This window comes from Crocodylus porosus, unplaced genomic scaffold (genome assembly GCF_001723895.1).
Source record: "Crocodylus porosus isolate Cpor-Errol unplaced genomic scaffold, CroPor_comp1, whole genome shotgun sequence".
Classification (NCBI taxonomy): domain Eukaryota; kingdom Metazoa; phylum Chordata; order Crocodylia; family Crocodylidae; genus Crocodylus; species Crocodylus porosus.
In genome coordinates, this window is record NW_017728948.1 from 80,142,446 (window position 1) to 80,167,112 (window position 24,667).

The following is a 24,667-nucleotide window of genomic DNA, read 5'->3' on the forward strand; positions in this document are numbered from 1 at the left end:
AGAAAGGCGGCAATGAGCAGGGCCAAGCTTCGTTACTTAAATACAGCCTAATCTGTACAGTCAGGTCCAAACCCGCAACCCTGTAGAGATTAACAGATTCTTAGCTGAGTGAAGGATGAAGTATATGGGACTCTAACTAATTTTAATAGCTTTTCTTATGGCACTCATTACAATTTAGCTAAACTAGTTTATAATAGTCTTTGAAACAGAATAAAGACATTCTTGTCCACGACAACAGGAGTCTGAAATACTCGATGGGAATCCTTCCTAGCGAAGTTTTGAGTTTATTTAGAATGAAAAATAAACTCTATATTACACTGATTTAACCTTATTTCAGAGACCTGAGGATGCAGGTGATGTGCGTGCAATAACCGTTTTACAGTTCTCACTATAGAGGTTAAAGGTGGGTGGCGGGGAATGGGATGAGACATTTATATGGTACAAGGAACAATTAGAATTTTTTCAGGATAAGAAACTTATTTTGTGCTACTGAAGACATCTCCATTAATAAAACTGAGAATATATGTTGCAGAGCTATTTTAAAGTTCATCCAGAAAACCAGTTTCCTTCATCTACAATTTTTTCATACTGAAGGTTCAATGCTAGTGAATTTTTTTGAGTGGAATAAAGCAAAGAAATCTATCCAGTTTAAAATTTTCAGCAAAAGTCAGTTTTCCTCTGCAGGAAGATGATACTAAGTGACCAAATATACTAATGAGAGCAAGATGTACTTGGCTACAGGATAAAGTATTCCAACACTGTCCAAAATTAGTGAATGGCAGGGGCCAGTGTTATGGTTACAACACATTTTTTAAAAAATGTTTCATTGCCACAGTTCTGCCAGAAACAGCACGGTTACTATGTGTAAATTTCATCAACTTGGGAGAAGTCTCTAAAACTAACTAAATATTTTTCCCTGTTAGGAGCATAATCATGCTTCTCTGTAAGTCTCTCCTACTCTGGCAGATCCCATTTCCAATGTCACATTATGTAGCATTTAAAGCCAATGAGGAAACCCCATACTCAGAAGAAGCTTTAGTAAACACTGCTGCTTTACTCAAATAATTTTCAAAATAAATGCAAAACAGCTTTTTGGTGGTAAATAGCAGGTATTTATTTTAAATGAAAAAAAATACTTAAGTACCTGAACTATTGCATTTAATCATGTATTGTAATTGTGTTACTCTACCTTTTTGCATTGGAGACAAATATACAATGAACATTCAGATATCACAGATTGCACATTAGATAGTAAATCTTCAGGCCTTTTTACATGACCACCAAAAAACAGATATTGGATTCTGTAATATAGTACAAAATTCCATACTCCAGTCTTAACCAATTATCTTCAATTTACTCCTGATGCTGTACAAATAAGTGGCCATTTACTAGGGCTTACAAGTTAATAACAGGACAAAAAAATATACATTGCACTGACACAAAAAGTCAGCTGTGTTAATAGTCATGCAACAAGTAACCAAACTTGCCAAAATTAAAATTACTTTCTAAAAACTGTTTTAACTGCATAAATATTTTATACACAGTTCATTTACTGAAACAAAAGGAGTCCTTAAATTATACAAAGCAAAAATAAGTTTCTACCAATTTTATACATAAGAAAGTGCAAAATAAACTTCTCTAAAGTGTTTTGCTGATGAATGTGGGCTGGAGGCAGCCTATCTCACCTTCATAAGCATGATGCTACAGTTGCACACTACATACAAATGGCTGAGTACACAAATGAATAAGTATACTACAAAGAACAATGCAGGAGAAGACATGAGGTACTGGCAGAGAATATAGGCCACTAATGTTAGTGTGTATGAGTAGATTTTTGCTCAACAAACTTTCATGTGGAAAACAAAGGCTTTTGGACAAATCAAAGTAGAGTTCTGCACTAACAGTTTAAAAAAGAATAAAGACCACACTCAAGTGAATGGAACAGTTGCCCACAGCACCAGCTGCCATAGGAAATCCGATCAGGTGAGTTCTATTGTCCATCTCTGAAATGCCAGGAAGTGCATTATTTTGGGAAAAAATAGTTCTGAACAACGTGGCAAAGGAATCAGTCAGAGGGGCTGTGGTGTTCAGAAATCTGTATTAGTTGTTATACCACAGGACTTAAGTAGGGGGCAACGACCTTGATCTCTAGCAGTGCCTACTGTAAAAAGTGTAGAATAACACTGGTACAACGTCTCTGCGGAATCGAACACAGTTAATAAAACCCTGCAACGTTGAGTGGCATTTAGGTGTTTAGATCACATCACCGTTTTACTCAGAAGTCCTGTTTTTGCCTGGCTTGATTTATTTATGACATAAAGATTCATTTGTAACTAAGACTTTCAAGGCTTCAGCCCACAGAAAACAAGGCTGTATCATTTGGGAGTTAGAGGAAAGGGGGAAAATTCAAGACTTAAGTGCATTTAATGATTTTTTAATAGCATTCACTGGACATTGAAAATCTATAGGCTGTTAACCCATAATCTAGATGATGGTATTCTTAGGTAATTTTGGGAAGGGCCAAAGTAGCATTAGGAAGAGAGCAGTTTAATACAGAAATTACAGGTTCTCTGCAAACTCAATGAGGATTTTTTCAAGGCCAGCACAACAGAATTCATCTATGATGAGAAGTTATTTGATCATCACTGTTAAACCCAAAAGTGAGCTACTGGGTTCGCTAACTTAAATAAACCTGCATTTACTCAATGGTGCGAAGGCTCTAAAGAAGTCTTTATTGTTCTCTCGGGGACCTAGTATACATACCAAAACAGGAATTTCTCTAATTTTACAGACCATCACATACATAATAAACTAACATGTATCAAAATACATATTTTACCTTCAGTGCATAAACATGTGTTACCAGGTAAATAGCAAGTGGTCAAAACCTATACTGCTAAAGAGCACAGATCAACAAAAGGCAGGAGGGTCCTGTTAATGTATGGTAACCTTTGGATAAACTCTTACCATCATAGAGGTTTTAATATTTGCAATGGTGTCATTTAAGTACTGTGTCTGTTCATGATGGATTTCCTGGCCAGATTCTGCTGTTTCACCAGTGTAAGTAAATAATAATCCCATTCTTCCCAATTAAGTTACTCAACAAGTTTTCACTGATACAAACGTCTGTCCCCCACACCCTTCCCAGTCCACCTTTTGTTGATTTGGGTCAGAGCCTTACCATTATTTAAAAGCATCTTTTTGTGAATATACCTAAATCTAGACCAATCAAGTTGTCACCCATTTACAAAATATATACACACATTTAAAAAAAAAGAACCACTGTCAAGACCTCATTCAGAAAATGTCTATGGGCCTGTCTGATGCAAGTGTTCTAATCTCTGTGGATGTCAATGTCTGTACTTTGTTCCACACGCGGTGCAAAATAAATTAATGGATATTAAATGCTGCAATGAAATTGGTATTAAAATGTAAGGATGGTAATGGAACTCTACTGCTGTCTCCCAGTTGATGTCATGTCACTACAGGTAAAGACAACCTTAAAAGCAGTTCTGATGTTAGTAATAATTATCCAGTTATACAACAAGGGTTATATTGTCCTGTACATCTTTTGAAAGTAAGATACAGTAGAACAATGGTGTCAGTTATACACACCTATTAGTTCTATGCAAGAGAAATTAATTAACATGCAAGCCAATTTCCATTGATTTAAGAAGGTAAAAGCTGGTTCCTGCACTGCATGAATCAGCTGCTAACTATCCTGTTAAGTAATGAAGAAACAGCTCTATGTATAAAAGAGGCCTTATTAAATACTAACAACACTGAGGTGGCAAACAACTAGGTATAAAATGCAACAGAAGTGTACAGTTGGTTATCTTACAGTTTGAGTAAAACACTCCAGGTCCTATTTCTCTTCCCCGCTCCCCACCCCCCCCAAAAAAATCCTTTGAAAAAAATCCACATAATTTCTATGATACTGTGGGCAACTGAAAAAACAAGCATGCACAGACTGGATTTTAAACAAAAATGCAAATAATGCCTTTGAGTTTTTAAACATTCCTATTTAAGTTGATAGATGAGATAAAGATATCACAGAAAGCATAGTGATTAGCCTGAAGTCCCATGTAACAGGCAGTTAAGTTCATATTTAGATAAAAAGGCCATTATACCTATTTACAATATACACAGTTGCTTGCAAAGAAGGCAGATTTACAACTATCTTCTAAAAAGCCTTTCCCTCCCAAATAAAGGATGACTAGCTCCACAAAAACAAGACAAAAATAGGTGGTTAGGCTAAGTAAGGATTTTCTTGATAAGCAGGGAGATTTAGGTACCAACCATTACTGTATTTGTTGTTACCAATTGGGTCTTTCTGGTACTTGTCCATCTCAATTATGTTAGCCTCAAAACTGCAATCAACACACATAAAATGAATGATCCCTTTTACTTTTTCAGTGCTTAAAACATAGTACAAAGAGAGGTGTAAACAGACAATATTCTAATCCCTTCCAAATTCACTGTGTGGTACTGTGATTAAATTTGCTGGGTTACTGTGGGGCTGAACTGGAATCTCAGAGCTTGGTCTTTAGTTTGCGTCATGACCTCCTCAATTGTGAGGCCCCTCTTCAGACCCTCTCTCATGTTGCAGATTGTAGTAACAGTTCTGACAGACTCTGACAGGCGATGAAATTTTCAAGCGCTTGATTTCAGATTGAAACCGACTGCACCTGTTAAAGAAAAACAATGTAGTCACAAGAGTTCTTCCTCCCAACCTTGAACTCTTATTTGGCCTTTATTAGTCCAAAAGATATTGTGAATTCACCACAAGGACTCTACATACCAGACAGGACCTAGGGTGCAATTTCAGTGACAGTACAAGAACTGGAACTAGACTTTTTCCATCATGGCCATACCAACGTTACCAGATTAATTTTAACAAAGGACAGTTTATAGGCAGTTTTTGCACTGCCATGGCTAAGAATTTAGAATCGGAGGGCACCTACACACAACGGAGCTTGGCTCTGATGCATGTTATTCAGTTAATTGAGTCTGCTGCAGGTGCTAATTAGCACGTTCCAGCAGCCTCCACATCACATGTATTCAGTGGCCCTGTATTTCAAAATGGCAGCAGGGGTGCTTTAACTAAAGCTTGAACTAAAGCGCTCCTGCCAACATTTTGAAGCGCGGGATGCTGAATACACATGACAGAGCACGCGTATAGATGCCCAGAGGTTGTAACTAGAGGTTATTCATATTATCCCTGCCTTGCTCCCCTGTGGACGTCATGTTCAACTCCTGGCTACAGAAGGTCTCTGATCCATTTTCTCTCCTGCGGGCGAGACCAAGCAACCCTGTATGTAGGCTGCAGGGAGCACATTTAATTTGGCCCATGTATGGGGAAGGCCACACAAGATAGAAAACAGTCGGTTTTAAAAAACAGAGAGCAATTTGTCATCAATATCTGCCAAATTATTCGTTTTAAAAAGAGATGGCTGGGGGATTTGTCTGTCTATCCAATCAATTTCCTGTACTTTTTGAAAGTACTGACGTTTTATTTCAGAAAAAAGTAAGAATACAAATTGCTCAACTAAAATTTGACAAAGCCTAACAAAGTTATGCTATGGTGCTTGTATACGTATAGCAAAGAGAAGTAATGGCTGTCTTACTTCTGACAGAAGAGCTGTCCACAGTTCCTGCAATGGTGACGCCGTTCAGTGAGAGAAAAACGGACAGAGCAGCCTGAACAGCTGTCGCCTCCCTCATCCTTCACCCAGTGGTCAGCCGCAGACCGGCCAGGTTGATCACTCACGGACCAGCTGAACACTCGGCCTCGACTGTCACCTACAAGGATTCTGCTGTGATCCCTGCAAGAAACAAGAATTAGCATCCCCACAACACTGGGTTGATTAATCCCCATTTCAGCCTTTAATAGGCAACAGAATTAACAGCAAATATTAAGCTCTGAATGGTAGCTGGTATACTTTTAAATTAGCCTCTTCTGACTGGAGAATATTACGAAGCACAGCTCAGATCTGCTCCTTTTCTGCCACACCTTTGTTTAATCTGGAAGTGCTCTCTTTTCTTCCCCTAAAATGAGCTCCTCCTTGGAAAAAAAAAAAAAAGGTCTGGTGGACTACAGTACGTGAATTACTCACTTTGAGATGCCCAGTGCAGTGATCTCTGCTGGATGTGCATTGTCTTTGCGATCAAATGCTGTGTGCATAGTAAGTTTGCTCCTAAACACTAGCTGGCGCTCCCACCTGTACCCTGTAAATGAACAGGAACACACCTGTCAGTCCAACCTCTGTTGCTTCACAGAACAAGTTAGGCAGTGCCCTAGTGCCTTCACCCTGGAGATGGACTGGGAGTAGGAACAAGCTTCCTGGAGCTCCCCATGGGCAGTTTGACAATGTGGGATTAGTTGGTCCCCAGTAACAACATCTGAAATGATGACATTTTTAATTGCTCATCAGTGCATTTAGGAGAGAAGCAGTATCAGAGTAGGAAACCCCATACCCTCCCAGGGGTCAGCCAATGGGATAACATAGTTACTGAGGGAGAATGTGTTTCTCTTCCTGTACCTGGTTTAAGCTTGCTGTAGTGCCGTACTTCAATGTAGTTGGGGTGTGGGTGGTTGACCTGAGCATGGGGATGTACTTTAGCTTGTCCCTCAGAATAGTTCACAAAAATAAAACCATCTTTCTCATCCAAGCTGAGCTGGTCTGACCAACGCCTTGAGTCATCAGAGCCACTATCTGCTGACCATGCTGCTGCTGCCCTGCCTGATGATAACCTTGGCCTCTGGCTGGTGCTGCTTGGTTGGCTCCGACTTTCCTGTGGTTTAGAATCCTGACTGACACATTGGTCATCTGTCTCTGAATCACTGCTGTCCTCCTCCTGGGCCTCCTGCCCTGTGGTATGTAATGCAAGAGAAGTTGTTGTTAGCAAAGTAGTGTGGATTGTTCTATCCTCTTCCTTTTCAGGCAGCTAATTCACTGCAGCCTGTGCAGGAACGAGACTACACACAGGCACATTGTCAAAGCTACTGCAGGGATTCAGCCATCTGACTCCTACCTCTGAATATCGGCAGATATTGCACAGCTGATCTGCTTACCACTGAATGGACTGAACTATTTTCCTAGAAATCCACACTTCTTTTATGGGCAGCTATGCTGAAATAAGCGGGTGGGGTTTTCCACAAATATTCTCAACTTTGAACAGAATTTTTTTCTCTTCTAAACCTCTTGAGCACACAGCTGGGCTGGGGTGCATGTTGCACACGGCGCTTGTGCTGAACCTGCCCTGCACATTGGATCCAAAGCCAGGCCAGCACACTCCATATGCCAGATTCTGTGTAGGCCCAGTTCAGCACAGATGCTGCATAAGCCCCAGACTAGCCTCGCATATTGTGCCGTATGTGTCCCAAACCAGGCACACGAGCCATGTGCCACATGTGGGACTGGGGTTAGTGCATGCTGCTTGTGGCATGCAGGGCTAAATCTGGCATGTGGTACCCACACTGCACTGGCCTTAAATGCTGGATCCAGCCTATGAGGCTGGTCTGTGGACCCAATCTGACCCACAGACCCACCCTGCACTCCTCTGGCCTGTGGGGCTGGATGGGTTTCATGCCCCTGACCTAAAAAGGACCTGAAAAGAAAACAAGAACAATATAAAGCAAATAGCTTACGTCTGGAGGAGGGCTAGACAGGGATCGAAATGCATTCTAATAAATAAGTGTGCTTTAAGGTCCCAGACTGCCAATGTTCTGCTTTCATGGCATATTCCACTGAACTGCTGCACTGAGGGAGGGGGTAATGAACATCCCTGACAAACACTTTATTTAAAATTTATATAAAGTAAAGAAATAAAGATGGGTATTTTGATTCTTGCAAGGTACCTAAACTCTACCAACTCTCCCTCCCCCTAGTTAAAGTAAAAGACAGATAAAGCCAATGCCTATGCCTAATGGGTAGAGAACTTCAGTAAAATCTGGTGCAAATTAAAGTTACTAAGACTATACCATAGCTTTAAGAAGTTATATCCACCATTACATTTTGACTCTGGTATATGTTCTATTGCCACATATAGGAAAATAAATGATTAACTGTTATTAGTGGCTTCTCATGTGACCCAATTCTTTAACGGGATATTACACAAATAAAATCAGATCACATGGGCCAGAGTTTTCTTATACACTGCAGGATAAAACAGAAATAACCAAGGAAGTCAGCAGAATTATCTAGATGGGAAAGGAGAATCAGATTACCTGCAAGACATAACAGAAGTCTGTATATAAGTGTGGTCCAGAATGTGTGTCACCCCTTCTGAATTCTACAACTGCAGTAACTTCACACATGCGAAACAAATTAAAACAAAAGGACAAGAGAGAACTGCTATCAGAAAAATACCTATTTGTGCTTCTTGACAATCCTCTTGCATTTCTAGGATCTCCACAGGCTCTGGAGCCGGTGTTTCAGGTACCTGCAAAAATTCCATCCTCCAGAACTGGATGGGGCATAAGCACAGAAGAAATTGACTGGTATCAATTTGATTTTTACACTTGCTGTAAAGTAAGCCAGGCTCTTAGAATAGTGTATCTACACTACTAGTATAGATCAGCTCAACAGAGCTAAATTAGCTTTGCACAGAGCTGCACTATATTGCTTCTGCTATTTGCAAGTAGCTAGTTTAGTGTTAGCTTGGGTATCTCCATACAGCCCTGCCAACTATCAAAGAGTGCACTTATTTCTCTGTGCAAGGTCTCCTGCTACTTACTCGGACCACACCATCAGAGTGCCCCGTCACAATGACATTCTGGGTGTCCCATTCATTCATCTCCGATACACAGCAACACAGGATTTGCTGGCTCCGTCCAGTGAAAGTATTCACACTTGCTGTTGGGTTCCCATTAATGCTCCAAACATGGATGTAAGTGCCAGCACATGAGACAATATCCCCCTGAAGAGAGGGAAACAAGCATACACTTGACATTTTAATTGAAACCCTAGCTTCATTTGGACTAGGGATAGAAATTACACATAAATTAGTATAAATGATTGGAAGCCGGTTCAAATCTGTAACATAACAGAAGTTTGGTGCACATAAACTGCTTTAAAAATGGCCAAAATTGGTTTAAGATAAGCCTGAATGGATGCAGAATCAGACTTAGCTGATTTAGGTTAAGTCCCAGAACCCCTCCAGATTCAAGTTAACTCACAGCATCCCAGGATGTTTTGCACCTCCTCCAAAAACTCTCTCCCCCCCCTTCCAGGGTGGATGAGCTAGCCTTGGCTCAAGCTATCTGTTCCAGCCAAGCAGGGAGCTGTTCTCTAGCACCTCCTGGCTTCTGATCTGTGCTGCTGCAGGCATGTGGCTACATTTCTGCAATCAAAAGTGAATGTCTGTTCACTTGCTTATCTGTTCAATCTATACAGCCTAAACTAACCTGCAAAGACTGAACTGACTCAGCCTTGAGGTTTCTGACTGTCTCTATTAGCTTTCAGGAGACACACGGGATAAGGTTTGGGTTTTTTGGTCTCTAGGTGTGTTGTGTTCAGTGCTCTAAAAAGGGAGTTCTTTGAGCAATTAGCAAGCGCCTCTACTTGAGGTGCTCACAGACATGCTCTAAAAGAGAACTATAGACTCCCATTATTTAAAACTTTCATCACAGAAAACAAGCAAGGTTGCAGACCCTTCTGACACAGTAAATCTAGTGAGGGGAGTTCTCCCTTACTGCCCTTCCAACTCAGGGCCAATGGTGTTTTCAGCACTTTACCCAGTTAATCTAGCGTGAGATGACCCATATCATCAGCCTCATTTCTTACAGCATCATAAAAAGAATTCAGGGTTGACTGCACTGTGACAAAACACTTATATATCAGCAATGCTCAGGCTTCAACTGTTGCTAGGCCAGCTAGCTCAAGGTGAAAAACTGTACCACAAGCCAATATTTCTGTACCTGGGTGGGTTACAGGCAACACATGAGTTATATACCTCAAGCTACAGGTGCAGTGGAGACAAGTTCTCAAGACTACATCTACATGACTGTCAGTGTAGCTCACGCAGGTATATCTTGGCTAGCTCCGTACTGCTAGTAGCACAGCAGCAGCAGCAGGGTTGCCCACAGATTCATCCAGCTACTTAGGTAAATTTTGCACACCTCACTGAGGTCTGTAATACTCTGGGTGCACTGCCACCAGTGCCCTACCTGGCTAGAGTAATTCTAGCTCAGGTGTATCCACAGGAACTACAGTTAGGGTGTGACAGTGTGGATGTTCTCTTAAGGGGTCTCAAGGTTGACTTCTGAAACACAAAGCAATTCTTCCTGTTAACCATTTAGAGTAGGTCATGGTCTACAGCATTTCAATAGCTACGGGAATTGGACTTTAAGGTATGCTGACCTTTCTTCATGGTTAAAATGTATTGGGTCATATACATTATATGCTCTTTCTCCTAGGTTAATGAATGGGCATTCATTTTTAGTGGGGTACAGCTCCATACCAATATAACTGTTAAGTGATTTGGAATTAGGCAGGCTGTAAAAATAGATCCCTAAACCCATGGAAGCCTCAGGCATTGCATTCCTCTAGTTTTGAACAATATTGGTTCTGCTTAAAATATTTAACAGGAAGAAAGGACTTAAATCAACAGAGCTGTCGGAACTAGTGTGCTTTGGAACTCAAGCATGTGCAGGCAAACACCATGAACAAAGGAACTGGACTGACTTTCATAAGATCCTTTTGTTGTCTTGCAAGAAAAACAGCCTGAAACATTTGGTAAGTATTAGCTGCAGTATAAATGTTTAACCTTTTTAGCATGTCACGCAACAGGCTGGTTCTTACCGTTAGTTCATTTATACAGAGAGATGACACTGGAGCCCAATGACCTCGAAGCTGTGTTAGAAATGACAGTTTATTCAAATCCCATATGATACAGGTGCGGTCCCGTGATCCACTCACAATTATGTGGTAAGCTATTGATGCTGTTAAACATGTGACAGTGTCAGTATGTCCAAGCAATGCCTGAAAAAGAAAAAAGAGGGAAAAAAGCATGTACAGGAGTTATTACAGTGAATCAATTTAAACAGACAGGAAATGATTTTTCTGATAAACTAGAGACTTTAACAAAAGTGATCTAATATGCTAGCAATAAATGGATTTTAGAGGACAGTATTTGGAAGTGCAGAGTATTCATAAATGAGGTTTCACTGGATAGTGTAAACTGCTGCTCATAAAATAATTTAATCCATTCTCCTGTGCTGCTGCCTACAATACAAACACAAACAGCACAAGTTGTTCATACTGTTTGTCTACTGGTGCACGGCTTAATGGAGCAGTTTCACTTAAGAACTGCACTAGTAATCTGTTAATAAACTACAGAGAGCGGTTTGGGGCATTTACACAGTTTGGGCTCATTCACTTGATATTCAGGTTTTCAAAACTTAATTCTTTGAAATTTCAGGGGCTTTTACGACACAATCTTCCATCAGGAAACACAGTTCAGATGAATAAGACATACCACTATGGACACCTTTCCCCTTCTGCTTCTTTCCGCTCCAGGATGACAACACCTGCCTCTTTTCTGTAGCAGCATGTGTTTTGGTAGCTATTTTAAATTAGTTTCTTATAGCAAAAGTTCAGTTAAGAACATGAGAAGGCCCCTATTCAATTTTTAGAGGAGAACATTAGCTAAAAAGGAACTTGTGCCATAAACTGACACTGAAAGGACAGTGGCTAACTTAAAGTGCCAAAATAGTGCTTTCTCCTTTGCTGGCATTGTTACTTTTACACCATATTGTTATCTAAACAACTGAAATAGATGCTGTGGCATAAAACTCTTGATGCATTTGACTATTAATTAAACAACTCAAGATACCCGGCAGCATCTCTGGTGCTCCTGAGAGACTGCCACAGCTGGGAGCAGCAGACACTGGAAGAAAGTCTCTTTTTCTGAATACAGCTTACCAAAAAAAGTATGAGGCAAGATCAAGATGAAGTGTTAGAGAATTCATGTTGTACACTACTCTGAAAATGCAAATTAAGTAACTTCTATATTTGTTCTCTTAAGTCCCAGTTAAATTGTTCTTGTTCCTCTTGTACAAGGCGCTTTACTGAGAACAATAATGTTCCAGATGTTTCAGAAATGTACGCTCCACTCAAGTCAGAGAGAGACTTGGTTCTAACCCCACCATGGGTGCATTACCCCAAAGGCAGCATGCTGAGGCAACTACTCAAGCAGCAGCATTACACACTGTTAAGCAAGTGAAGCCTGCTTCCACAAAGCCACACTGTCAAATCTGGCAGTTTGGTCTTCTAACACTTCTTTTCAGTAAAGCAGAAAATGTCCGCTTTTGAAGAGAAGAGGTGAAATGTTTCAGGAAAAGGTTGTCACAATTCAAAGGGGACAGGGAATGTCCAACTCAGTGGAAATTTTGCAACCATGCCAAGAGAAAAAGAATCTTGAGCACTCAGCATGCAGTGTTTCAGAAAGTGTGCTTTCTTCCCCCAGGAACACTTAACAGTGATTTTCATTCACACCCCTTTGAAGAGCTCTTTGCTCTTTCTGATTCTTTAAGGAAGGCAGCTACTTCAGCTCCAGAGAGGTTTTAAGATGCTGTCAAAGGTAACATTTTGCCTCAGCTTTAGCTCTGAAGCACCAACTAGTTGTCCACACACTCTGTAGGTTTGGGCCCATAGAGCCATGTCTCCCTACCTCCTTTGACTTTGGAATATCATTTTCTTAGTAAAACATGTTTTGTTTAGTTTTTACCTGTTTTAGAGCAAGTGTTTTCGCTTTTTCTTTGGAGGTGCCCATCTCCCACACACATACCACGGTGCTTGTTCCTCCAGTGATAACTAGTTTGGGGTTGGGGCAGATTGAGCACAGAATCTGCCCCCATTCTGACAAGCATTCATAAACAATCACTGCCTACAGAATAAAACATTAAGTTAGATAAGAAAGATGTAATAAATGCAAGTTTGGTGTTTTGCTCGGGGGGTTTAGTCAATAAAGGTAATTTCATATAGTCATCATCATTTAACTGTCTGGTATCTACAGATAACCGATCTAGAAAGTTGGCTAGAAGAAACATAAACAAACTTCAGTCAAAAACACATTTTCTGGCTTCAGTGCTAAGGAACAAAAACAAAGGCACTATTTATACCTACTTAGGATTTGAGACGAATTCACGTGATACATTTATTGAGCAATTAAGTTGTGAACAATGCCAAAGCATGTGCTTAATCAGACAGTTGAGTGAGAACATTACATATTTGCTTTCAATAAGCATTGGTGCTTAATTAAAAAAATTGTTTTCCATCTCTCATACTCTTCCTCACCTGCCTTTCCTCTCTTCTATGATTCCCAGACTGGAAGACACTTCTTCAAGAACAGAGAAAGACTTAAATTTGTTTTGTTTAGTACAGAGAGGAGTGAAGAAATGGCAGACATGCCCAAATGCTGGGAAACTTTGATCCTAAGCCATACTTTCAGGTTTAGGTCCCTCATCAGAGCCAAGTCCTAAGCTATAAATTACTAGTTAGCAGGTCTAGCCTTATGATGCAAGACACTTACTAACATACAGTAAAGGAAAGTCCTTGCCCCAAAAGAAAGTAAGCATTTGACAATGGTGCCAGGGCAAGAAAGTTGGACTAATAAGGACAATGGATGCATTTAGCCAATCAAGAACAGCAACTGCATTTCACTATTGACCTGCCAAACTGTTTTCTCAATGCACCTTTCTTCTTGCATTACTGTTCTTGAAGCAAGTGGGAGTTGGTCTGAGTAAAAACAGGTTAAATACCAAGCAGATCTTCAGTACTTATCTTTTAGTGTGTGCATGCATATTTACTTTGCTTATTTATGTAGAAAAGAATGTTTATCACTTGCTTCCCCTAACAGTGGAAGTTCCAAATATCTCCCAGAAGATGATGGCAGACCAAATACTGTAGGTTAATCCTCAATATGGAAATTTAATATAGAAATCTTGACATTTTTTATTTGTATTTTGGAAATTAGCTTTTTAATATTATTTAACTTCATTTCTCCCCTCCCATCATTTCTCTTCTGAAGACGTCAATATAAACATTAACCCAAAAAGCAGATTTTTTGCTTGTTCTTTCACTTGTATGCACAATATAATTTTTAGAGTTGTTTTAGTAAAGAATACAAACTAAATTTTCTTTCATATCACAGTAGAACAAATTCTAAATCACAAACCTTGTCCGACTCATAGGTTCCCAGTCTACAGCTGAGGTCTGCATAGCCCCATGCAAAAGTTTTATTCCAGGCAGGTGGAATGAGAACTTTGTTCTGTTCTACTGCCAGAATACCTTTATCTGTGCACACTATCTGTCCCACAGGCTCCTTGAGTTCTGAACAACAAAAATAAGGGTTTTGTGTTACTACAAACACCCAGAAGTACAGCCATTATATACTTGTTACTGTATGGTATGATTTGTTGGACAGACCTATTTCATCACAATGTTAATACTGTAATACTGGACCCCATAGTTTTTTTAAAAACTGAAATCCTACACTGCTTATACTGTACAAATGTCAACTTCAACTGCAAGGATGCCTCCTTGTTCTGCAATCCTATCAGCCCTCAAAGTTAAGCACAACTGGTAATTAAATTAGATATCTCCTTGGGAACACCAAGGGACTGGCAAATCTTCAGGGGCACCCTTCCCTTTGCATCACAGGATGTACCATCTCAGATAAACAAGACATACAAGTGAGATGATAAATGCCTGAGACTTAAGTATCATGCAACATTTTTTCCATTCCAAATATCCAAGCCAAATAATTCTGAATGCCATATTTCTAATTTGGTAATTACATTTTGCCTTCCTAATGTGTTCACACATTTGCAGAGGCAGATATTCTTTATTTCCCATCCTAGGTAGCAGTGTTGCATTGTTATGCTCTGTGAAGCTACTGTTTTCTTTTTGTACTACAAAAATGGATTCATTTCAGCAATGAGTGAAGTAATCACTGTATTTGTCCCTTACCCACCTCACAGGAACATAATGTTTGTAAAGCGCCCAAAGTCATCATCTGGGAAGCATGACAAAAAGTGTTGCAAATTCTTCATGAACCATTTAGAATATAGTCTTGTCAGTATGATACCAATTAAGTTTAAGAAATGGGCTCTTAATTATTCTAAGTAAGTTTTGCTATATTTCTGTTAGCACAAAAATTGAAATACACGGACTAGAAATCATTTTTTACAGCTCTGAAGATGCTACTGACAGTCCCATTTCTTGCCAGTACTGAAAGCATTTCTCGGAAATACTAAGAAATTATCAACACACATATTCTGAGGTCATATGGAGCACTAAAGCTAGATTTGTAAGTCTGATGTTTGGTGGCAGGGCATCCCTCAGTGGTTCCATCTCAATTCTAGAATCTGCTTTCCTCACTGGTTTCAGAGTTTGTTGAAATTAAAACGAAGTGCTGGAGGTAACAGAGTGTAGTTTAGGATAGTTCCCCACCCACTGTTTACAAAAAAGTTTACCCCATCTTAGTGAATGGGGTAAAATTTTCTGGTGTCAACAGGTGCAAGTCAGCTAGACTTGATGGCTCTCATATGAACAGTTGTTCTAGGATAATGGCTTGCAGTAGGTGTTATTACAATGCTTTGCCACTAGATAGCAGCAGTTAGCCTTCAGCCAACTGCTAATCCAGGAAAAAGCTGCAGGCAGATAATACTTATGTTAGTGTATTCTTATCCCTGATTTTTTCCTTGTATAATTGTACAGCAGAGTCATCTAAATTACCTGGCATAAACACGTTATTTGTGTAAGCCAGGTTGCTACTGAGGCCTTAAATTGGTAGATCCAGTGGAATGTAAGATGCAGAACTTCAGAAAAATCAGAAAAGGGGACTTTATCCAGCTAGAAGTATGAATGCTCTGGCAAAAGATCAGAAGCAAGTATTACAGTACAGAATTTTACCTTTCACAGGGGCAAGAGAAGGTCTCAAATTGTCTAAATGATGGAAGAAGATCTTGTCACTTGTGGAACCAGGTGGGACAGACATTCCAGCAGTCTCTCCATTGATTCGGCTTCGCACTCGCTTTGGAGGGTGTGGTTTCTTGAAGAGCTGTAGTGCAGCAGATCAAGGGTAATGGATCACTGTATATTTTCAACACCAATGGCTTTTTAAAATTTACCAACAGTATCACATTTACTTTTAAAACAATGCTACAAGTTAGCAGCTATTCATGCAATTCCTCTGGTGATGTTTACTCTGTATGATTTGGGAGAAAAATATTAAACCAGAATTAGAAGACAATAACCTAAGCATTTTACAACAGGGTAGAACTTTTAAAAAACAAAGAGTAGGGTGCTGCAATTTTATCTGAGATCAATCAGGAGCTTCTTTTTCACCTTGAACAAGTCACTAATGCTGTTCTAACCTCATTATCGTATCTTATAATCACTGTAAAAATGAGAATAAATAGAAAACAAAACAAGAATGTGTCTGCTCTCCATTGGTGCCCCAGGATAAAATAGGTTAATATTCATTTACTCCTCACTGGGATAACCTGGATTTGACATATGTGGAATGGAGAAGAAAAGTCTGTCTACAGTTGGTGGCTGCTGAAAGCAGCTTCTTTGATGCTCTAGTCTGCATTCTGGCACAAGTATAACCTGACTGCAGTTCAAATTCTCTCCATAAAGTTTGCAACCTTTCAGTGAATTTCGCTATGTTGTAAATGAGTTAAGAGCAATGCACTATTTCTTAAAAAAATCTTTAAATTGGCAGCTATTAACACATGACAATTTGGTGATGAGAAGACCAAATGAATTTAAATGTTTGAGTAATGCACACTTAATAATCTAAAATACAAAGCCAATAAGCTATATATATTTATCCAGAAACAGCAGACCACAATCATGGTATAATGTTATGAGGAGGTAGGGAATTGGACCACATATGGCAGAGATGAACATATCCTGGCTCACAGCTTTCTCCATGGGATAATGTCAGGGAATTTTCAGTGTTTATTACTGTCTCTCCATCCTGGTATTTTCAGCATTGTTAAGCAATCAGACCACACATGAAAATATAAGAAGTGAAAACATAACCTAAACACAAAATCATTATAAATACTCAAGTCAAATGTTTCATTTAAATATATCTTATTTCCACCATGACTATAATCTTGTAAGCTTGTGTTTAAAATACTGAAAGGGGGAGTGAGGTTTAGAGGTTGAAAGGAAACGAGCAGCTACTTACAAAACAGCTCTTTGAGTCAGTGTGTCATTTGCACCTTATGCTGCAAGTTTGCATGCATGCCACACACTTGGGGTCAGAGACTTTATGCCTAGTGGTACTCATTCAGCCTTCATTGTGCCCTTAATGTGCCCTTCTCATTCAGCCTTCCTGTGACCTTATTGTGCTTTGCACCCAGGATATAAAAGTGGTAGAGTAGTGTGCCTACTGTACCTCAGACTGCCATGTGTGCAAGAGGAGAGGGCAGAAGATGGGTCGCAGAATGTGCATGTGAAAAATAACACATCTCAAAACGACTCCAATTAAGCTAGTTCTCATTCCCCTTCAAGATACTACCCATATGCATACTTCACAGGTAACAACTTCAAAATAAATGTAACCTGACTATTTGGAAACAAGAGTTAAGTCTCAGGGGGACATCCTGATAATGCCCACTTTGTTGAACATAACAGCCTATCATGTGAAGGACTGAGAAACTGTTTCCACATTCATAAGATAGTGTGCAAAGCCCCAGGTGGCCACTTGACAGATGTCTGGGGTAGAAAATTTTTTAGTGTTTCGACTGACATGGTCTGAATTGTGCAACTGGCCAAAATGTTATGAACCAGTGAGAAGCAGAACTGCTCTAGCTCAAGAATAACCCAACATTTAAGCTGTAAAGTGAAAGATGCTGTCCAGAGATAAACTAGATATCTGGGAGCAAAAGGCAAGGATATGAAATACCTAGATGCAAGATGCACAGCATCCAGAACCAGTCGTCTCAGCTGAGTTACGTAAGACTTCATTAAGAATCCTGGGAACCTCAGGATAGGTATGCAATCAACTCCTTGTCCCCAAGATCAATATAGCATGAGGGAGGGACTGAAAGCTTAGATATCTTTTGAGATAGGACTTCTAGCACTTTTTCTATAGTTTGTGTTGTGAACAGGTCTGCTTGAGAAATAAATGGCAGTCTAAAAAGATACTTTGAAGGATGGAGTCCTTGATGGACTGGAGATTTGAAAAAGAGCAGCTGCTTAGGCCATCTATGTGGATCTGCTGAGGGCAACAGCATTTAACTGGTTTCCAATCGAATAAATCAGTTTGTGTAATTTGTCTCCCTACCCTGGATGTCTCAACAGGGGAGTATTATGTAGGAGTAGGGAGGTAATATGCTGGTGTTTGGTACTGGTGCAGCCTCTGTGTCTGGTACTGGTGTCCACAGTTCAAGGAACTTGTTGATATATTGAAGAGAGTTCAAGGAGGGCTCACAAGAACAATTAAAAGATGGGGGGAAATTCTTTACAGTCAAAGATTCCAGTGGCTTGATCTCTCTGGCTTGTCAAAGGGAAGTTTAAGGGATGATTCATTCACCTATGTGGTGAACAGAAAAGTCATGAAGGGCACTTGAATTCAGTTGAGAAAGTTGAAGCTTGCACTTTATTTCTAGTCTGAATCTGTCTAATTTTTCACTAGTGAAGCTGATTAACCATTGGAACAGGTTACCTCAGGTTACATCAGAGTTGTGGTAGATTCTTGAACTCTATGTTTACCTCAAGGTTGGCTGTTCAGAGAGGCTCTATTTTTGAAATAAGAATTCATTCCTAAATGTATCCTGGCATTTGGAACAATATACAGTATCTAATACCAGACTGAACGCTCAGTATTCACATCGTTTAGGAGCAATTCAGTCACTACCGGTGCATGAGTAAGGGTAAGCTTTTTGAGAGAATTATCATGGCGCATATCCATGAGGGGCCACCAGGGGAGATTATGCTTAGGAGCAACCAACACAGGTTCATTAGAGGCAGGTCCTGTCAGACCAACCTGGTGGCCTTCTATGACCAGATCACCAAATCCTTAGATGCAGGGGTAGCAGTGGATGTAGTCTTTCTGGACTTTAGGAAGGCCTTCAACACTGTCTCTCACCCCATTCTCATTAAAAAAAAACTAGGGGACTGTAGCGTTGACACCTACAGAGTCAAATGGGTCACTATTTGACTGGAGGGCTGCACCCAGAGAGTGGTGGTGGACAGGTCATTTTCTGCCTGGAGGGATATGGGCAGTGGGTCCTCCAGGGCTCGGTCCTTGGGCCCACACTATTCAACATCTTCATCAGAGACTTGGACGAGGGAGTAAAAAGCACCTTGTTCAAATTTGCAGATGACACTAAGATGTTGGGGGAATGTTGGCATGCTAGAAGGGAGGAATAGGCTGCAATCGGACCTAGACAGGTTACAGGGGAGGGCGGATGAGAACAGGATGGGTTTCGACACTGATGAGTGCAAGGTGATGCACCTGGGGAGGAAGGACCAGCAGCATACCTACAGGCTGTGGAACTCCCTTCTCGTCAGTGCAGAGGCAGAAAAAGATCTTGGAGTCGTCATTGATGCCAAGATGAACGTGGGCCGGCAGTGTGGGGAAGCGGTCAGGAAGGCCAACTGCACCTTGTCATGCATCCACAGATGCATCTTGAGCAGGTCCAAGGAGGTGAACCTCCCCCTCTATGTGACACTGGTGAAGCTGCAGTTGGAGTACTGAGTCCAGGTTTGGGTGCCACACTTCATGAGGGATGTGGATAAAATGAAGAGGGTCCAAAGGAGGGTCACTTGCATGATCATGGGGCTGTCCTAGCTGCACTGTCAGGGTGGCTAGGATCTGGAACCAACTTCCAAGCAAAGTGGTGCTGGCTCCTACCTTGGGGGTCTTTAAGAGGAGGCTGGATAAACACCTTGCTGGGGTCGTTTGACCCCAGTACTTTTTCCTGCCATGGCAAGGGGTTGGACTTGAAGATCTGCTCAGGTCCCTTCCGACCCTACTGACTATGAAACTATAAAATAGGTTCATCAAGGAATAGCAGATTTAATATCTGATGCACAGAGGGGAAACAAACATGCTCTATCATGTCTACTGATATATAACATAAGCATGGAACAGGCTGTATCAACTCTTTCCAACATGGACTGCAGGGAGGATCTGCTGGCCTTGTTGATAGCCCTGATATATAACGTATGAATATGCACCTGTGCTTCTCATTCAGAACACAAACTTTGGATTTGCAAGTCATACACATGTGCCCTAGACCAGCAATGAAACATCTAACACTGTAGTTCGATAGAGCAGCGGTTTTCAACCTTATTAGACTCAAGGCACCCCTTTGAAAATGCCAGCTCTGAGCTTTCACCCATTTTTTGTCAACACAAAAATAATAGAACAATTCTTCTGATGCAAAGCACTCAGAAAAACTGCAACAGATCAGAAGTTTTTTGACACTCTGGATTCCTATTTGAAATCTCTGGATTTATCTTGTGAATTAGGTATGGGAACACATACACACAGTAGGGAGAGCAAGTATTTGCTATCATGACAAAACTGGCCAACAGGAATGAGACTGGGTTGGTTAGACTGACTGGGCAGGTTAGGTTATGACAGATGTCACTATCATGAGCACATCATGTTGAAGTCCCTCAAGACTGCTGACAGGCTAAAGGACAAAACCTTGTTCTGACAGCGATTTGTAACCTAGCATGCACCTCTTAATTTCTGTGAGGTGATATAACAGATATGAAAGCAGCAAGCACCTTGGAGGTCAAGTGTTCCTTCATTTCTAGGAGTCAGGACTCAAGTGGAAGCTTATCCATGTGGGAAGAGGGCTTGATAATTAGTGACCTTGAGCTGCAGGATCACTGAAGAATATACCTTTGAGCTCCTTGTCTTCTGGAGTAGTTTTGTTCTGGTCTGATTTTTTAACAGCTGCTGTCTCTTCTAGGGGACAGGAATTAATAATCTGTCCTCTGCAAGGTTTTTGGTTGTAGCTGTGCTGGTCTAAAGACATAGGCAGGCAAGGTTCTTTGAGTGACATCTTTTATTAGACCAACGGAATAGCTGGAAAAGACGTTTTAGGTGAGCTTTCGGGTGCAGTCACCCTTCTTCAGGCATAGGGAGTCTCTGCTGGTCTTAGAGAATGAGAGAAGGTCCAAGGAATGACAGAAGCTAAAAGTATGACAGGATGGCAGTGAGAATGTAAATAGGTAGAAATTAGAAAGACAAAAGGTAAAACAGGCAAGGGGCAAAAAGGCCAAAGGATGATAGCAGTGACAGAATACAAGGTAGAAAGAAGCCGTCAGTGAAAAAAGAATTGGTAGGAGATCAGGAAAACAGGAACAACGAATGCAGAAAGCGTGACAAATGTCAGTGAAAATATAAATAAGGTAGAAATTAGAAAAACCAAAACAGGGAAGAGAGGGGTAAGAAAGCAGGGGCAAAAAGGCCAAAGGGAAACACTACAGTGATAATAGTACAAGGTATAAAAGAGAGGCTCTCAAAGAAAAAGGAAATGGTTGGAAATCAGGAAGACAAAAGGCAGAAAACTAGGGGATAAGGGAAGAAAAGGTGTGGGGAAAAAGAAGAATATAAGAGGTTAGGGTCAGGGAGGTACCTGATGAATCAGATGTCAGGCAGGTTGTAATACGTCCAATAAATCCAATGTCTATATTGAGTCCCAATTTTTTGTATCCAGTAGATTTATGAAGTGAAGTTTGTAGGTTTGTTTAAGAAAGGAGTCTCAGACCAGCAAAGACTCCCTATGGCTGAAGAAGGGTGACTGTGCCCAAAAGCTTGCCTAAAACTTTTTTTCCAGCTGCTCAGTTAGTTTAATAAAAGATACCACTCAAAGAACCTCGCCTGTCCTCTGCAAAGCATTTTTAATTTGTTATCCACTACACTGAGGTGACAGTTGTTGTGGGCACAGCTTGCCAGGCCAACTGGGCAGGATCTACTACTGCCTTGTTTATGGGTATGGCCACGCTGAGACTGAGCAAAGAATATCCATCAGTTTGCATTATCCTGGGGTTCTGAGCTCTTCCATGAAATCTGAAGAGCATTTGTCACTCTTCTTGGAGTTGGAAATCTCTTCCTAAAGAAGTTTCTTGTGGGGGCTGTACCCTACCTCCTAGCTCCTCCCAGAGCTTTACTTGAGAACTTTTTTGATTTCACATCAGTAGGGCTGACTGTTTTTGTGTCAGGGAGACATCTGAAAGTATGTCAAGAGGAACTTGGGGAGCTGTAACAGGAAACCCTAGCCCTTTCACCAGCCCGGTCAGCCCCTTTAGGGCCAGAACTTTCTGGGCACAGAGGGCCAGCAAGGAGGGGGTTAAATGCTGAGCCTGGCCAGCTAGTCAGCTGACTGGCAGGACTATAAAATCCCTGGGCAGAGCGGCAGTAGCACCAGCAGCAAAAGGGGAAGGAGTGTGTCCCAGAGCTCCATGGAGATGCTTGGCAAGCGGTCCAAAGGCTGGAGGAGGGAAACTGAAAGACCCTGGAGGGATGGCAGCAACCCCAGAAGAAAGACCGTAGCTGATGGTGGGGAGCCAAAGCACAAACCCTGCGTAAATGTAAGCTGGCATGTTGCCTTCTTTAATCACTTTTTTTGGGTGGCAGTTATTGTACATGTATAGGACTCTGCATATTTCTTTTTTTACTGAATAACACCGGTGGTTTGGGCAAGGCTGTTAGGGGAAGGAGGCAGCCTCATTTTTGGGGTCCACTACAGAGTGGGGACCCTGGCACCAGTGAGGTTGCAGCTTTTGGGGGCACAGACCCCGGCGCCAGTGAGGGTGCGGCTTTTGGGATACATAGACCCTGGGGCCAGCGAGGGCTCAAGGTTTTTGGGGTGCACTGACCTCAGCACCTGAAGGTGCGATCTTAAAAAGCCAGGGAAATCTGGTGCACCTGAGGTGCAATTCTGTTTAATTTTTTTTTGGACTGGGATAGTAAAATTTGGGGTCATGCCCCGGCTTTGAACTGGTGACCCCCTGGCTGTGGGGCTGGTGGCGGGGCCTCTGGGCCAGCTCCAGATTGAAGGAGGAAAGGGGGCAACAAGCCTCAAGACACCAGAAAAGGGTAGAGCCTTGGAGTCAAACCCTGTTTGGTGGGTTTAGATGGGGAAGACTAGCCAGAGAAAGTCTGGAGTCAAGGCCCATGGAGGCGAAAGGCCCCAACATACAAAATACGATAGGTAGTCTCCCATTTACAAGACTATAAACATAAAAATTTCCATCAAGACGTGGCAGGTGAGTAGAGAGCCCTTAAAGAGGACTCCAAGGGCACCCCACCAGTAAGGCATAGATTAACTGGGAAGGGCAATTTGTTACAGGAGCCAAAGTTGGTCTCATCAATTTTCCCAAGAGGGTGTCTCCCTGGGATTGCAGGTTTGGGCAGTAAAGAGCTTTCAGAGAGATAATCTGCTTGCTGTGGAGTTTCGCAGATATGTCAGTTAGGGTGTCCAATATCCACTGGGATCACCCACTCACATGATGTACAGTGCTTGAATCTGGCTGACTTAGAGGATGTCTTCCAGGGTCAAAGAATTACAGGTAACAGGGAAAACTCACTTTACTGACTGTCACAGGAGCACCGAGGTGCTCTGTGCCTTAAGTAAAAGAAATAAGGAGAGCCGCCAATCAATGGGGCAGCTCAGGTGCCGGTTGCCGTGGCAACCAGGCGGGTCAGGTGGCCAGAAGGGGGCAGGGCTAGGCCTTTATAAACAGCCCGGGCTGGAGCCTGGCGAGCAGTTCCCCTCTGGCAGCCGCAGCTCTGCGGCAGAGCTGAGCAGCAGAGTCAATGGTGGCAGTTTGACTGGCTGCAATGATGTAAGGGGAGAGAGAGAGAGCCCTGACAGACGTATGGGTGAGAGTCAGCATTGTGTGGGGTTTGTATTATAAGCCTGGCGCGTGTGTTATGTTGTGGCCAGCTGGCTGACTCTTTGGTTTACTTATGGTTACACCGGAGGACCGGGTGAAGCTGTAGGGGTGAGAGGAGGCCTTACGGGGACTCCCCAGTACCTTGGGGGGTTCCCAATGCCCAGTGGGGGGCACAGCGAGCAGTGCCTCAGGGGCACAGTGTGCCAAGTGCCGCATAGGTGCTCGGCATGGCCACGAAAGGGCGCTTAGATCCTACAGGGGGCGAGGAAGCGCGGCATAGACCCCAGAGGTGGCGAGGAGGCACGGGGAGTGCAATGCAGGCCGCAGAGGGGGTGAGGACGCGCAGGAGGTGCAGCACGAGCGCAGGGAAGCGTGGCTTAGGCCCCCGAGAGGGGGCGACAGGCCCTAGGCGGGCCACATACTATATCAAGCCACCCCAAGGCAGGTGGCTTGTATCACTGACAGGCACCCAAGACAGGTGCAGGCCAAGGAGTGTTCCAGAGGGCTTCTGCAGCAACAGGGGAGCCCAAGGAACCAGTGGGGCCAGGTAAGGCTCCGGCCGCCTGAGCCTAACGGGACACACTTAATGTGAGGATCATCATTGACAGGATTCAGAAGGGGCCAGGTAGGGCTTAGGCCGCCTGAGCCCAGTTGATGTAAAGAGCTAACCCAGGTGGGGAGGCCAAGCCCAGGAGCACCAGAGAAGGGGCGCTGGTTGCGGGTTAAGCCCAGGGACGCCAGAGAAGGGGCGCTGGTTGCGGGTTAAGCCCAGGGACGCCAGA

General features: G+C 42.1%; 1 protein-coding gene across 2 annotated transcripts in view; it reads right to left on the minus strand.

The window, feature by feature from the left end:
* Positions 1–1,141: 1,141 nt before the first annotated feature.
* LOC109321881 (WD repeat and FYVE domain-containing protein 3) overlaps positions 1,142–24,667 on the minus strand; it is a 517,024-nt gene continuing 493,498 nt past the window's right edge. For both annotated transcript variants that reach the window (XM_019552640.1, XM_019552639.1), the window contains 10 exons: positions 15,921–16,068; positions 14,182–14,336; positions 12,733–12,891; positions 10,806–10,985; positions 8,740–8,922; positions 8,373–8,469; positions 6,543–6,872; positions 6,117–6,228; positions 5,628–5,825; positions 1,142–4,688 (listed from right to left, as the gene is read on the minus strand). In XM_019552640.1, the coding sequence (XP_019408185.1) occupies positions 4,568–4,688; positions 5,628–5,825; positions 6,117–6,228; positions 6,543–6,872; positions 8,373–8,469; positions 8,740–8,922; positions 10,806–10,985; positions 12,733–12,891; positions 14,182–14,336; positions 15,921–16,068 (1,683 nt within the window). In that variant the 3' untranslated portion in view covers positions 1,142–4,567. The remainder of the gene's footprint in view (positions 4,689–5,627; positions 5,826–6,116; positions 6,229–6,542; positions 6,873–8,372; positions 8,470–8,739; positions 8,923–10,805; positions 10,986–12,732; positions 12,892–14,181; positions 14,337–15,920; positions 16,069–24,667) is intronic.